The 13,867-nt window shown below is 42.8% G+C and overlaps 1 protein-coding gene across 1 annotated transcript; it reads right to left on the bottom strand.

The window, feature by feature from the left end:
• Positions 1-239: 239 nt before the first annotated feature.
• Positions 240-12,302, bottom strand: LOC125441524 (epididymal secretory protein 4-like). Its single transcript, XM_048512133.1, has 5 exons — positions 12,216-12,302; positions 6,749-6,879; positions 5,497-5,567; positions 2,475-2,570; positions 240-349 (listed from the first exon to the last, which is right to left on the bottom strand). The coding sequence occupies exons 1-5, from the start codon at positions 12,300-12,302 to the stop codon at positions 240-242; spliced, it is 495 nt and encodes a 164-aa protein (XP_048368090.1).
• Between the last annotated feature and the right edge of the window lie 1,565 nt (positions 12,303-13,867).

Raw genomic sequence — 13,867 nt, 5'->3', positions numbered from 1 at the left:
TGAAACTATATGAAGACCACAGGACATGGGGCATAGATATTCCCAGTGTGGGAGATGAGGTCTCCCTGACATATGAGAGCCAGGTCAAGGTTTTGAGCAGATACAGGGAAATCAGCTTGGAGGAACTGGAGCCTGAAATAGTACAAGCAGGAGACCAGACCTTCCTATTTAAAGCCAGACCAGTCAATCACAAGAGCTGATATCGCATGGTCCTGTTTGTCAGGGTCCCATGGTCAGATTCACTTACCGCCTGGGGCTAGAAATTGTATGTCATCAACACTGAATCCCATTGAGGCCGCACGCTGCTTGAATGTGTTTTTCATGGCGTCTATTCCATTCAATTTCCTGGCTTGAGATACAAAACAGACATTGCACTGAAAATGGTGGCAGTGTGGGATGGAGAGAGAGAATTTGGATTCAGATTCCTGAGTCTGTTCAAAATTTGCACTCTGACGTGCATGCAAAATATATTGACAATGAGATGAGGGACGTGGTGATAGCGAGCTAGTAGAGACCTTGGTCAACAATGACCCTGCACATTCCACTCTCCAATTTAGTTTAATGTAGTTGTTTGTTTAAAATATTTATCTAGTAACTCAGTTAAACCCAATACACAATTAAAACACACAAATGAAACACACAGCCCGACCAGTTCACTTTCCAACAAATGCCCACAGGATCAAACCCACTGTACACACCTCACTCACTGACATTTTGTGCTTGGACCCATCTTTGGTGGCGACCATTTCATAGTTGCACATGTCACCCACTGTCAGAAAGCTTGGGCGCTCCTGCTGTACATGGACCCTCCTCCTTGACTCGATTTAACTCCATTTTAAAGCTACCTGTTTTCATGGCTATCATTATGCCTGATCTACAAAGGGAGCAAAGCTCTGAATACCAGTGCTGGGATGCAGCAGCAAGGGAGTGCCTTGGCATCTATGCCCTGTTTGTTTGGCCCTCCAGAGCCACTGGTTGAATGCTCTGTGCAGTGAGCTGGACTATATGGACTACTGGGCCAATCCAGCAGGCACTTCTTATATTCTTATGTTGAAGAAACAGGACATTCTCATAAACACACCAAGAAAGAAGAAGAAGAAAATCTATATTGACTCCATAAAGTAGCTGTGAGCCCATGGTCCTTAGATCACCATTGGACACTAGATCCAATGGATGCTAGATTCGAAACTAGATCGAAGGTAATAGATGATTTCTAAATGCTTGCAGCTCAAAGAATGTTCCAACTCTCTCTGTGTGTATGAGGCATGTGTAGAGTTAGAGACTGGAAGATTGCATTTAATTCCCTTTTCTTTGGTCCTTGCATGGCTTGTTGTGTTGCCAGTTTAGAGTGTGCTTTTATTTTCTTCTTTACTTTTCCCTCTCTATGCAGTCAGTAACAGTAACACATTTAGTCCCCTGTTCTATCCACATGTGTCAGTAACAGAAAGGGAAAACAGTTAAATCCTCCTCCCCTAGACTGCTCAACGAAGAGGAGTGGTCCCCTTGGCAGCAAGTGCAAAAGGAGAGGGAGATGGAAATGCAGTGCCGCCATGGTCGAATCCCCACCACCTTCATACCCAGGTTTCAGAACGCAATCTAACCAGGTTTCATGGACAACCTCCCCATTGCTTCTGCGTCAGATTCTGTTTCTGGCGCTTATTCTCCCTGTTAACACGCGTCCCGCCAGAACCTGGTTGCAAGTGGAGTAGACAGCATTGGCACGGTTCTGAGCTGATCCGAGGGGAAGGACAAGGGTTGAAACCCCTTGACTTTTTTCCCGCCGCGGAGCATGACGCAGCATTCGGGGAACCAATCATCACTCCCTGCACTGATGCAATGCGCGCACAGGATGTTTCCGGGTTTACAGTTTGGTCGTGTTTTTGCGCATGCGCAACCGCAAGGGACCGACCACCCATCTACCAATCAAATGTTTAAACGATAGAACGTGAAAAATCACTGGTAACACATTGAGCGGCATAAGCATTCCTAAAGATAAACGTGTGACTTTACACGGTTGTTTTTTGTTCACGCCAAAACTGGGAAATTTTCTGCGGGCGGGAGAAGGTCCCACCCCATCAAGGGATGCCAGCCAATCAGGGGAGACCGGAGAAGCGAGATCCCCTGGCGGATTGCTAAGAGTTCTGAAACTGGATGTGTCTGCTGTGGGCTCACTGCGGTGGGGAGGGAGAAACTCCAATGAAGAGGACACGGTTTCACAATGAACAGGTTTGGATCTGCGTGCAATTTTCAAGTGGGGATTCGACCCATGAGTTCTTTGGATGAAGACTATAAGTGTTTTCAATCACCACAATTTATATTTCCAAGTGTTAGCAGGTATATTCACATCCCAGCGTCCCCCTCTACCCACTCAAGGCATCTGTCTGCTATGAAATATTCCATATAGATGCAGAACATTGTACTTTCCAGATTCAAACTGAAGAACATATTTGCCCTCCATCACCCATGAAACTTACTATTTAGATGCAGAGCCGCAGAATTTTTCATTTGAACGTGAAGAATGTAGTGGCTGTTATATTTTACCTCTACCATACGTAGAGTGCTACTCCTGTCTTCAAGACACAGAGACAGAAAACACAGGTTAGAGACAGATTTCTCTCCATACCCCTTTTGGACCTGATACAGAATTCTCAGGTTAACATTAAGCCACCATGTTGGATGCACAAAATATTCTGTGCTCCTCCAAAGGGGAAGGCCTTGAGCAGCACTGACCCCCTGCCCCCTTGCCTGCCAGGATATGGGAAGGGACATGACCCTGAGGGAGAGAGGCAGCGTGTCACAGGGTAACCTGAAGCACCCTGTGTCAGTGGCGTAGCACCAAAGAAGCACGGGAGGTGGGGGGGTGGGTGCTGGCTTGTGAGGGCAAGAAGAGCGTATCACCATTCCAGCTCTGTCACCTCTAGTGGCTGCAGAGGTAGATCCTTCTCAACCGGTGTGTCTGATGGTGGCCAGGGGTGGGGAGGTAAGCTGGTGGAAAATTAAGCCTGGGAAGAGGCAAGCTCAGGCATTCCTGGGGCCAGGTGGTGGTGGTGGAAGTGAGGTGAGCATGATGCAGGGGGAGGGGGAAGAGAGGGGAGCCTGGAGCGGCATGGGTGCTTGTGATCAAGTCACTTAACTTATGGCAGCTCTGAGTTAACGCTGTAAGGATCTGTTACTCCAGTCAATCATTGAGACTCAATGTAGATTCAAGAGCTTTATTGAACTGTGTCAGGTCCCTTGCTGCAAAGTAGCCACAGCTGAGGCTTTGGACTTTGCAGGGGGTATATATCTTCATACATTACTCCTTTGATTGTTCCCCCCTGCCACCTGATCCCAGGGTTAGTTGCATGAGAAAGAAACAGTGTGAAAATCAGCTTTTAGCCCATTCCGCACGGGCCTTGCAAGCGAAATATGCCAGTGCACCCCCCCCCCCCGGGCCATTCACACAGTGCTCTGTGAACAGCCCTGGTGCCCAGTGGCATGGGCCCGCTAGTGCAGATCCCCTGTTACCTTGTCTCCTGACCACCATTGCATTGGAGAGACCAGGGGTCATGCCCCCATGGCCATGGCAGCGCCTCCAGGGCTGGAGGTCAGGAGGCATGTCCCCTGGCCTCTCCAGAGTGATGGCGACCGAGAGACAAAGTAACAGGGGATCTGCACCAGCGCAGGGAAAACTCTGGCATCCACCCGGTGCCATTCACTCGGCACCGGGTGGATGCTGGCATTTTCCAAAAGACTCACTCATTGAGCAAGTCAAAAAAAATACTGTTGTGGGGGGAATGCACTGCTGCCGCTGCGCTCCAGCAGTAGCAGGGGGTGTGAAGTCCTCTTCCACAACAGTGTTTTTACCGGCCCCACACTGGTCTTTATGACCCGCACAGAACGGGCCCTTGTTATGTGTTCTGCCCGAGGACTGCAATAGAGCTCAATCTTCCCAGTAAGTGGGGGAGGGATGAGGTCTGCATATTTCACTAGTTACAAGCAGCCATAGAAAACAGGAAGGCCCTCAGGCTACAGATAACAGCAGATGCAGGTGTGAACTTGCCCCCTCCCACTGATGCCAGGCTGGCCAGAGACCAGGCCTGACAAATGCCTTCCACTTTTCCTAACATTGTTGTCTTTTTGAGCAAGAGGGTATTTCAGAAGAAAACTTGTCTGAAGATCTCACTTAATAGACTTTTATCACAGATTGACCATGGAGTCTGAGCAAGGAAGGGGGGATAGGAATGAGAATTCATAGCTAATGAATGCATAAGATGATGAAAAAGTGTAATGATTCATTAACAATTCATAGACATGAACACAATTTATTGTATTGTTTAAAAGACTTGTAGATTTTCTCTATATATACGGTATACGTTGCTCATATTAAATATATGCTAGCAGTAAAGCCCATTGTATGAACAAATACAATGGGCTCTAGAAAACTACTAGTGAGTTAACAACACCCTGCAAGGACCCCAAACTTTCCTGCCTTTCCTCCCCGCTTTGCCTTGTGTCACCAGCTCCCTCCTCATCCTCATCCTCATCCTGGACACCTGCAGTGGCACACAAGGGTTAATGGTAGTCACTGTGGTGGGGTTACCCCTCCTGCCTTTCCTCCCCCACTGGCCTCTTGGCCCCGTGTCTCCAACTCCCTCTTCCTGGATGCCTGTATCACCATACAACAGTTCACTGTGCAGTTGCAGCCGCCAACAGTCACACCTCTCCCATAGTAAGTGACTGACACCTGTGCTTGCTCCTCCTCAGGCAGCTGCAGATGGTACAGTGAGTATAATAATTCAGCAGTGGAGGAGAAAGGTGAACATATGAGAGAGTGCATGACCACCACATTCCACTGTTTTGTTTGTATTGTCTTTTGCTCATTCTGTGCAAGCCCCACCCCCCAAGCCATGTGTGCATGCTGATTCGCTGGAAGTGAGTCATCGCCACCACAGTTAACCTATTATACGGAAGGATAAATATATATAGTATAAGGGGGCATTTTGTACTTTTGGCCTCCTTCACAAAAACTGTTGATCTGACCATGGGAGTCCCCTTGACAGTACTCAGACAGCAATTTCATAACAATATATACTTTTAATTGCAAGACAAAAAAAATGTGTCTCCAGCTTTGATTAAGGGAATCTTTGCTGGAGGAATAAAAAAAAAGAGGAAGCCACTGCTTTTGTACAACTGAAGGCATCAGAGGCCCCTTCCGCACACGCAAAATAATGCGTTTTCAAACCACTTTCACAACTGTTTGCAAGTGGGTTTTGCTATTCCGCACAGCTTCAAAGAGCACTGAAAGCAGTTTGAAAGTGCATTATTCTGCATGTGCGGAATGAGCCAGAGAGATTATAGATGTGGTTTGTTTTGTTTGTTTTTTACAGCATTTATATACACTATTGATCAGAAGCAAAAGCACGTCAAATAGCCATCCCTCAAACTGCAATCTTTCAGTTCTCTGAAAACTTCTCTGCCTTTATCCCAAAGGTTGAGAGACTTGCTTATACTTACCTTGAGTTAAAAATTTACCAGGCTGATGACTGGGATCAAAAATAAGTGCATACTTCGTACATATTCCATTTCTAGAAAAAAGGGAATATGACCATGTTTCCATAAGTAGAATGAGACAGTAGAAAAGGTAGCAGAATAGACCATATCACCCCAAAACACAGAAAAGATTCATTATCAAAACTTACTGAAATCTAAATAAAATGTTGTGAATCCCAACATTTAGACCTGGTATCCAAATATGATTTTCAATTTTCAAATGGAGTTACAGTGCCAAGTCATCTTGGGTCAGACAGTGTGGAATGTTGAATTCTAATCCCTATCATTGATCAAATGTTGGAAGTGGTTTTGTTGGGAGGGGGATCTTGGGATGTTAGTTGGTCTTGCAGGCCAAGTAGTTGCTGAATGTTCACAAAGCACAGGAAAAAGTTGCGATCAAAACTTACCGAGGAGGGTTTTTTAATTAAATCATTCTTAGCATGCTTAATCTTCTGCAATGCAGAAAATTACTTGTGCAAAATGCAACTCTTTGGGCTGCAGAATGTTGATAGTTGGCTCACACAGGGAAAAAAAAGAAGCTTCATAATTGGATTTTCTTTTAGGAAAGAAGTTAATAATCAGACCAAGTCAGGGGAACTTACTTTTTTCTTCTTTTTATAATGTTTGGAATTCCCTGGCAAGAAGTTCCACTTTTAAAGTGTTATAAGCCTCATTAGAGGTAAGCATATAAAACAATTTCAATGAGAGGCCGATAGATTTATTTTTTTTTTAATGGTAATGCACCACTTCATAGATTTGCTGTCTTGTAAAAAGGAGTAAATGAAACTGGAGAAATCCTGGTTGTAATGAATTTTGAGCCAATATTTGAATGTTCTTAGTTGTGCCATAGTCTCGAATGTAATCTGTCCTGTTTCCAGGCAAATAGTTGCAAAAAATACACAGTTAGGGAGGCCCATTACTTTATGTAAGAATTTGGATTGTAAGGTGTTAATCGTTTGATTGGCTGTGGCTATCCAGATTGGAGACCCATATAATAGCTGTGACCCAACTTTGGCATTAAATATCTTAAGTGCCGCAGGGATGTACCTGTTGCCTGTACTGTAAAAGAAACAGGAGACTGCCCTAGAGCTGTTGGAGGCCATGGTTAAAGCTAGGTTACGATGCAGGAGCCAGGAGAAATTATAAGAGAATTTAATTCCTAAGTATTTAAATTGCTTGACCTGCTTCAGACTGAAGTAGGAAGTGGGGAACTTACCTCATGAAACTATTTGTGACAAGTATTGCTCCATTGGCCAAAGGCACCACGTCTTCGTTAGCTGCTGGCTCACCGGGAAACGTTATAGCATTAGCCAAAACCACCGCAATGGGATACCATCTCCCAGTAATCTAGAAAGAAGAGTTCGCTATTACTGTTTAAGAAAACAATACAGTCCGTACTGCAGATAAAGAAATGAACCGCTCCTCAAGTGTCTTGGGCAGCTGCGCTGGCTGGAGAAAACAAGTAGCACAAGTTTGTGGCACAAGTTTGCCAGAATGTTGGGCTTTTATCTCGTTGATAATGTAGATCTCAGAATGTGATGATCATACAATTTTAACATGGGGAAAGAACACAGAGGAGTATATTGCATGAGATGACCAAGGAAGCATAGGGAACTCCATAAAAGATGTGTAATTTTATTCCCTGGTATACATGAATGGCTTTTGTTGCTTAATTTGCTGTGGCAAAGAAAATATATTTCCTCGTGGAGCATAGTGGTATCAGCTGGGATAGCTGAAGGATAGTGGTATCAGCTGTGATACCCCCATGTTCAAAGGAAGCATCCCTCTGACTCCAACTTGCTGGGAGGACAGACACAGGGGAAGGCAACTGCTTTCATGCCCTGCTTGTGGCTTCCTTAGAGGCAAATGGCTAATTGCTGTGGGGACAAGTACTGAACTAAATGGACCTTTGGTAGGATCCAGAAGAAGAGTTTGGATTTATACCCTGCTTTCTCAACTGTAAGGAGACTCAAAGTGGCTTATAAACTCTTTCTCTTCCTCTCCACACAACAGACGTCATGTGAGGTAGGTGAGGATGAAAGAGCTCAGAGAACTATAACTAGCCCAAGGTCACCCAGCAGGCTTCATGAGTAGGAGCACAGAAACAAATCACTGCTGCTCATGTAGAGGAGTGGGAAATCAAACCCAGTTCTCCAGATTAGAATCCACTGCACTTAACCACTACGCCATGTTTGCTGGAATGTTTTTTTCTATGTGGCCAAAGGCCATTACAATGTTGGTCTAAATAAAACATGGGAAGAATAAAAACAATCATTATAAGATGCCACATAAAACGGATTACAAGACTAGAAAGTTTAAGTTTCAAATACCACTTTTGCATTTATTTTCTTGGCAGCCAGAACATGTAGGGCTGTCATACATGTAACATTTGACTATACATCGGCAAGAAGGAATATTTGGGTGCTGTGTGGTTTCCGGGCTGTATGGCCGTGTTCTAGCAGCATTCTCTCCTGACGTTTCGCCTGCATCTGTGGCTGGCATCTTCTACATCGGCAAGAAGGAATATTATTTGTCTTTTCTGTCTGCTGATATTGTCCCCAATGCATTTCTTCTTTTTTTACCAGAGCTAGTGTGGGCCGTTCAACTCAGGTCATTGGACCATTCTCCCTAAGATCAGGTGACTGTAACCCATAGCCCCTCAACTCCTAATTCTATCACTAAACCTATACCCTGAACTCTATATACATCCTAGCACTGAGTGTGTGTTCTGCTGCCTTGATTGTTGTGCTTGTATTTTTATTATTTTCTTTTAATAAAATCTGTTTAACTTTTAGACAAGTTCTCCTGCGGATTTCTTGCAAAAACAATATTTCATAAACATAGGCAACCAAGATTCCAAGTTTGCCCACCTCTCATTAAGCAAGGTCTGCCCTTTGCCAATTCCCCAACTTGAAAAGGGGTAGCTCCCAGCATTTTTGGATAACAAAGACATCAAAAGTGTATATCCATTGACAGAGATTGGGAACTCCCTGGGAGTCAATTGGAAAAGAATATTAATTTAGGATACTATTACAATGAATGACCTAGGTGCTATCATTCTGGATAAGGGTGAAACATTGCCTTAGGAAGGTGGGGCTTTCATTTGCTTACACCAAAAATTAATGAAAGCAACATGTAATGGGGGAGAATTGGGATCCTAGTAATGCCTATTAATTAAAGCATCAAAGGTATCATAGCAAAATTAAAGCACCCATTCATAGAAACTGGCACTAACCTGGGGGACCTTCCTTATTGAAGAAGGCCAAATTTGGGCTGCATCAAGTCCCTTAAGCAGAACTAGGATTTTTAAAAAGATTTTGAACAATCTCCAGGTTGTTGATTAGTGCATAATTTGCTAATCCATGTTTGCTACTCCATATAGAAGTTAGGATATGGCCTTGCTCTGATATAATTTCAGGGTGGGATCAATCATAAAACATTCCTTGGTGTCACATATTTTTAGAATGGCCCCCAATGTCCAGAGAACTGTGGGTTTTGCAATTTTTAAGTGGGCCAAGAGAGGGTTTCCAGAAGGGAACTGCAAGATACTTGAAGATGCTACTTTGTGAATGGACTGCTGGAATTTGTGAGACTTTTTATGGATATCAATCTCCAAATAGGACTTGGGGATCCCCCATAATTACACCTCAACTCCAAATGGGTAGACCTTGAAGGGTGGATTCAATATCCCCCTTGTCCTCCCCAGGCCATTGAGATCCTTGCCCTCCCTAAGTTCCATCCTCAAATCTCCAGGAGTTTTCCAACCTGAATCTGACACCCTAAAACCCATCCCCCACGGGGGGTCCGGGGGACCTGGAAACCCTAGACTTTACTCAAAGACCATCATCTTTTTCTTGGCATAGTTAATACTTAGGGATTATTCTTTGCAAAAGTTACTAAGCTTGAACAACAGCCTCCTAAGCCCTACTTGAATAAGAGGCAATATAATCATGTCATCGGCATACGGAAGAGTGGAAATTTTCTTTGAGTCGAGTTAAGTATGGGTAAATTCTGGCCCTGACAACCTCCCCATGATGTTATTGAGAAACACATTAAAAAGTGAAAGGGCTAAGACATGTCCCTGTTTAACTCCTCTACTTATTGGGACATCTTCTGCCAGAGATCCAGAAATGGCCACTCTTACTTTAGTCATTGTGTTGCTATGAAGTTTATGTAGTAAAGAAAGGAGGTGTTTGTCTATATAGCCAGCTTACGCCAAAGTGTATCTCTATCAATGGACTTGAATACAGCACCTAGGTCCAGACGCTTTATGCATTATGTGACAAGGTACTTTAGGGTCTCTAGTTCTTTGTACCTTTCCTGAAGCCTGTTTGTTCTGGGTGAATGACCTTGTTAGCTTGCTGCTACAAAGATGTTTACTGTAAAATGTAGAGGCTATATCCCACAAGTTAATTGGTCAATAAAGACTAAAATACAGTCTGTTCCCATTTTTAATGATGCGGATAACTAAACTTTGGTCTCAATCCACCTGGAAAATCACTGTTGAGCTGATCTGAGTAAACAATTGGGCAAGAATTGATGCTGCCAATCAGGAAGTATGTAAATAACTCTGGAGACATCATGTCTTTTCCAGGAGTTTTGCCTGACAGAAGGGAGAAAATCAGGTCTTTTTATCGCAGGAACTGTAAGGAGGGCTGATTTTCAAAGTTAGATTCCGACTGTTGCCCATGTTAGCCAAGATAGAAAAGGGCCCAAACAGCTGACTGTTATAGAAGTGCCAGTCTTTGGCTAAAATCTGAGCCCTATCTTTTGCCACTGGATTATAGAAAATGCTAGCTTCTTCTGCTTTATGAAATTCTTATATTCAGACTTCAAGGATATGAGTGACTCCTGTAATATTGTACTTGATGGTTGCACTTCATTTTTTTTTTTGGTTGGTCAAACCAGCCCAGAGAGCAATACCCATTAGGCTTTAGTCATTGGTCCCAGATCAGGTAGGGCCTAAAAGAGATAATTATACCATGTAAAATTTCAGGACTTTAGAGCCATTCTTTAAGACTTCTTGATGTAGGGACCATTCTGAAAGTTGCATTTTCCATAATCTGGGATGTATGAGAATGCAGTTAGGTTGAGCACACTTGAGAAGACAAGAGACAATGGAAAAGACAGGTGGTTTCTGCATGACACAATTATACTAGGAATCTTTGGAATCTTACATTCGGAATCTTACATTCGGAATCGGAATCTTACATTCGGAATCTTACATTCCGGGTCTATCGTCTAAAATGTATAAGGGAATACCAAACAAATGCTGAAAATGTCAACAGGATGGTTCTTTTTTCATATCTGGTATACTTGTAAACAGGCAAAATTGTTTTGGGATATGATTTTAAAAGAAATGCAAAAGATTTTGAAAATAACAATTGAAAAAAAAGGCATTTCTGTTGGGGTTGATGACTGCAGCAAGGATTTTATATGCATACAAATGCAGGAACAACAAAGTTCCAATAAAACAAGACTGAATCTTGAAAGTCACAGAGTATGCAGAGATGGCAAGGCTGACGGCGGTTACAAGAGACAAGAATACGGACATTTTTTTGAAAGACTGGAAATCTTTTGCGGACTACTTATTGGAAACATATACAAACAGAGAAACAATGGCAGGATTTGAGACTTAAATGAAAACAGTGTATTGGATTAAGACAACTTTGTAAGAAGGACTAAAAGTGAAAAAATGTAGATATTATAAGCCTAGAGTTAGATTTATCCTGGGATCCTTAGTGAGGTAGCTGGAAGTCACCACAGATATGTGAAGGTGTTTGAGTGTGTGTTTCATTTCTTTTCTTTCCATTTAGTGTTATTATTATAGGGGAAGGGGGGACTAGATCGGGATCTTTTCTTTATCTTTCTATGTATGTGCTATTTAGATGTGTAAAATAAATAAAAATTCTCATTAATAGAAGGACTTTTCAGAGGTCATTAATTCATAGCATCACCTTAAGTCAGAAATAATTTGACGGCACATAGCACATGTGCACACACACATACACACACACACAACATGATTCATCTATGCCTGTAATGTCAAATCCCACCACGCCCTGCTACCATTATGTCAGCCAAACTAAGCTGTCTTCATGCAAGAGAATAAACCAAGACTAATTTTACAGGGAGCATTTCAAGCTTCTTGACTCTCCCATATCAACAACAGACATGAAAGCTGCTATGCTTCAGCCAAAACAGTTGCAAAGAGGAAGTCCACCGTGAAGTTGCCAAGAATAATTTTTGTGCTGATTCCACACTTATCATGCTTGCTAAATATTGATCAAGGTGCTAAATATAGATCATGCAAAATATAGATCAAGGTGGCTCCATCACAGAAGAAAATGTCTCTCGTTACAGGCTCCCCACCCCCATTATTTAGTTTTGCCACTTCATTATCTACTAAAAGTGGTACATTGCAACTCTGACTTTCTTGAATGGAACTCCTTCTCATTTTCTGCTATCACAAGCCTGACTTGTGTTGCTAGGCTTCAAAACAGCCTCCTTTTCTTTTGTTGAGATTCACATACATGTTTTAAAATACGGTGAAGCTGGAGAAGTCAGCTGTGGCTCATGAAAGTTTCTGCCACCATCACTTCATAAGTCTTTAACAACTGTGTTGTTTTGGTTGCAAAACCCATCAGGACTCTGCACCTGTGGAGGAAAACATTGTATTTTACCTTTCGGACATCAAAATTTGGCTGAACAGGAATGTTGACTCCAGCATGAACCAAGATGGCGGCGTTCAGCAACAGCACGCTTTTCATCCTTGCAGTGACCCTTCCTTTACGATGGCAGGGCCATTGATTCAACAGACAAACAGATCTCAAGACAACCTCATTTTATACTCCTCTATCTTCCCAAAGTTCATCTGAGCAAATCCTACCTATTATCCAGGAGCTACTGACTCACAGGAGAAAATCTGAGGTAACAGGGTTATTCTCAAGTCATGCTTACGGTACATTCTGAGAGCTCCAGAACATGCTGTTCCATCATGCCCTGTTCTAGATCAGTTACGCCTCTAATGGTGTGTGTGTGTGTATGTGTGTGAGGAGGAAAATGATAGACTTGCCTGATCAAAATCTATTTTTTTCCACATACCCAGGACATTCTGTACAATCAGAGGCTTCTCTCCGCTCTGTAGCCCCTGCATGTGTATGTGTGCATGCCTGTGTTAAGTGCTGTCATGTTCCTTATGATTCATGGTGACCCTATCAATCAATGGCTTCCAAAACATCTTATCATTAATAGCCTTGCTCAAGTCTTGAAAACTGAGGGCCGTGACGTACTTCGTAGAGTCAATCCATCATATATTGGGTCTTCCTTTTCTCTGCTGCCTTCATCTTTCCTAGCATTATTTTTTTTCAAATAATTCTTTTTTCATAATGTGACCAGAGTATGATAGTCTCAGTGTAGTCACCACAAGGGCAGTGTGACAGATTCTCCTATTTTGCTACTTGCTTCAAACATAGCATGTTGTATGAATCTATACCAAATAGCAGAAAGAAAAGTCTGGCATTAGCAAATCATTTACTTCTGTTAACTCATGATTTGTTCCTCTAAATGCTGATTCTTTTTCCATCTCCTTAGTCAGTTCTGTGGCTAAATAATGTTGGCTGCACCAGTCATACCACCATACAAAAAATATTCTTTGCTAAGATCTGAACTCAAAGCCTATATGGTTGAAGTAGGTTTGATTGATCCCTGGCTGGAATTACAGAGAGACATGCTCTTATATATAAAAGTGTAAAGGAACTGGTAACTTTTAGGCCGACTTTAAGATCTTTTGACTTCATTTCTAGAGTGAGGCTCAGCGACTGATGAATGAGATTAGCTTCTCTTCACATTCCAGTTGTTATGTGCCATTCCTTGTTTTTGTAGCCTAGGAGTGGAACTAGAAACGTTATACAGGCATTAGCACCATGGATGGGATTGGTCACCTCAGTGATACCAAAGTCCTAAAGAAATACCCTTTTGGGACTTGCTATTAATGTAGATGTAATTCACAGCTCAGTATTCACGTTGTAACTTTTGAACAGACTCTGAAGTGGAGCTTATTTGCTGCAGAGGATACGCCTGGATCTAAAAAGTTAGATTTAGTTGTATTATAGGAGGAATAGTTGTCCCACATCCAAGGGGCTCTCCGCGGTGTTCAATCATAGTCTAGATATCCAGTGATGCTCACTGCTACCCACCACCTGTGCTGTAGGGGGCATATCTGTTCCCAGGTTCTCCCTCCAGAGATCTGCAGAATGAGCTGTCCTGTACAGGGTGTTCCAGAATTTCCACGCTCTATGCAACAGTGAAACATTGCTCTTCAAATGGCCCCATT

The sequence above is a fragment of the Sphaerodactylus townsendi genome, linkage group LG12 (assembly GCF_021028975.2).
Source record: "Sphaerodactylus townsendi isolate TG3544 linkage group LG12, MPM_Stown_v2.3, whole genome shotgun sequence".
Classification (NCBI taxonomy): domain Eukaryota; kingdom Metazoa; phylum Chordata; class Lepidosauria; order Squamata; family Sphaerodactylidae; genus Sphaerodactylus; species Sphaerodactylus townsendi.
Note: the sequence above shows the minus strand (reverse complement) of the source record. Positions and strands in the feature narration are given on the sequence as shown.

Excerpts from the sequence above, each read along its gene's own strand:
- LOC125441524 (XM_048512133.1), bottom strand. The coding sequence starts at position 12,302 with ATGAAAAGCGTGCTGTTGCTGAACGCCGCCATCTTGGTTCATGCTGGA. Across the intron at positions 2,571-5,496 it reads TGGTAAATTTTTAACTCAAG|ACAGGAGTAGCACTCTACGT; the intron begins GTAAGTATAAGC and ends TGTGTCTTGAAG. Across the intron at positions 350-2,474 it reads TGCGGCTCTGCATCTAAATA|CCAGGAAATTGAATGGAATA; the intron begins GTAAGTTTCATG and ends TTGTATCTCAAG.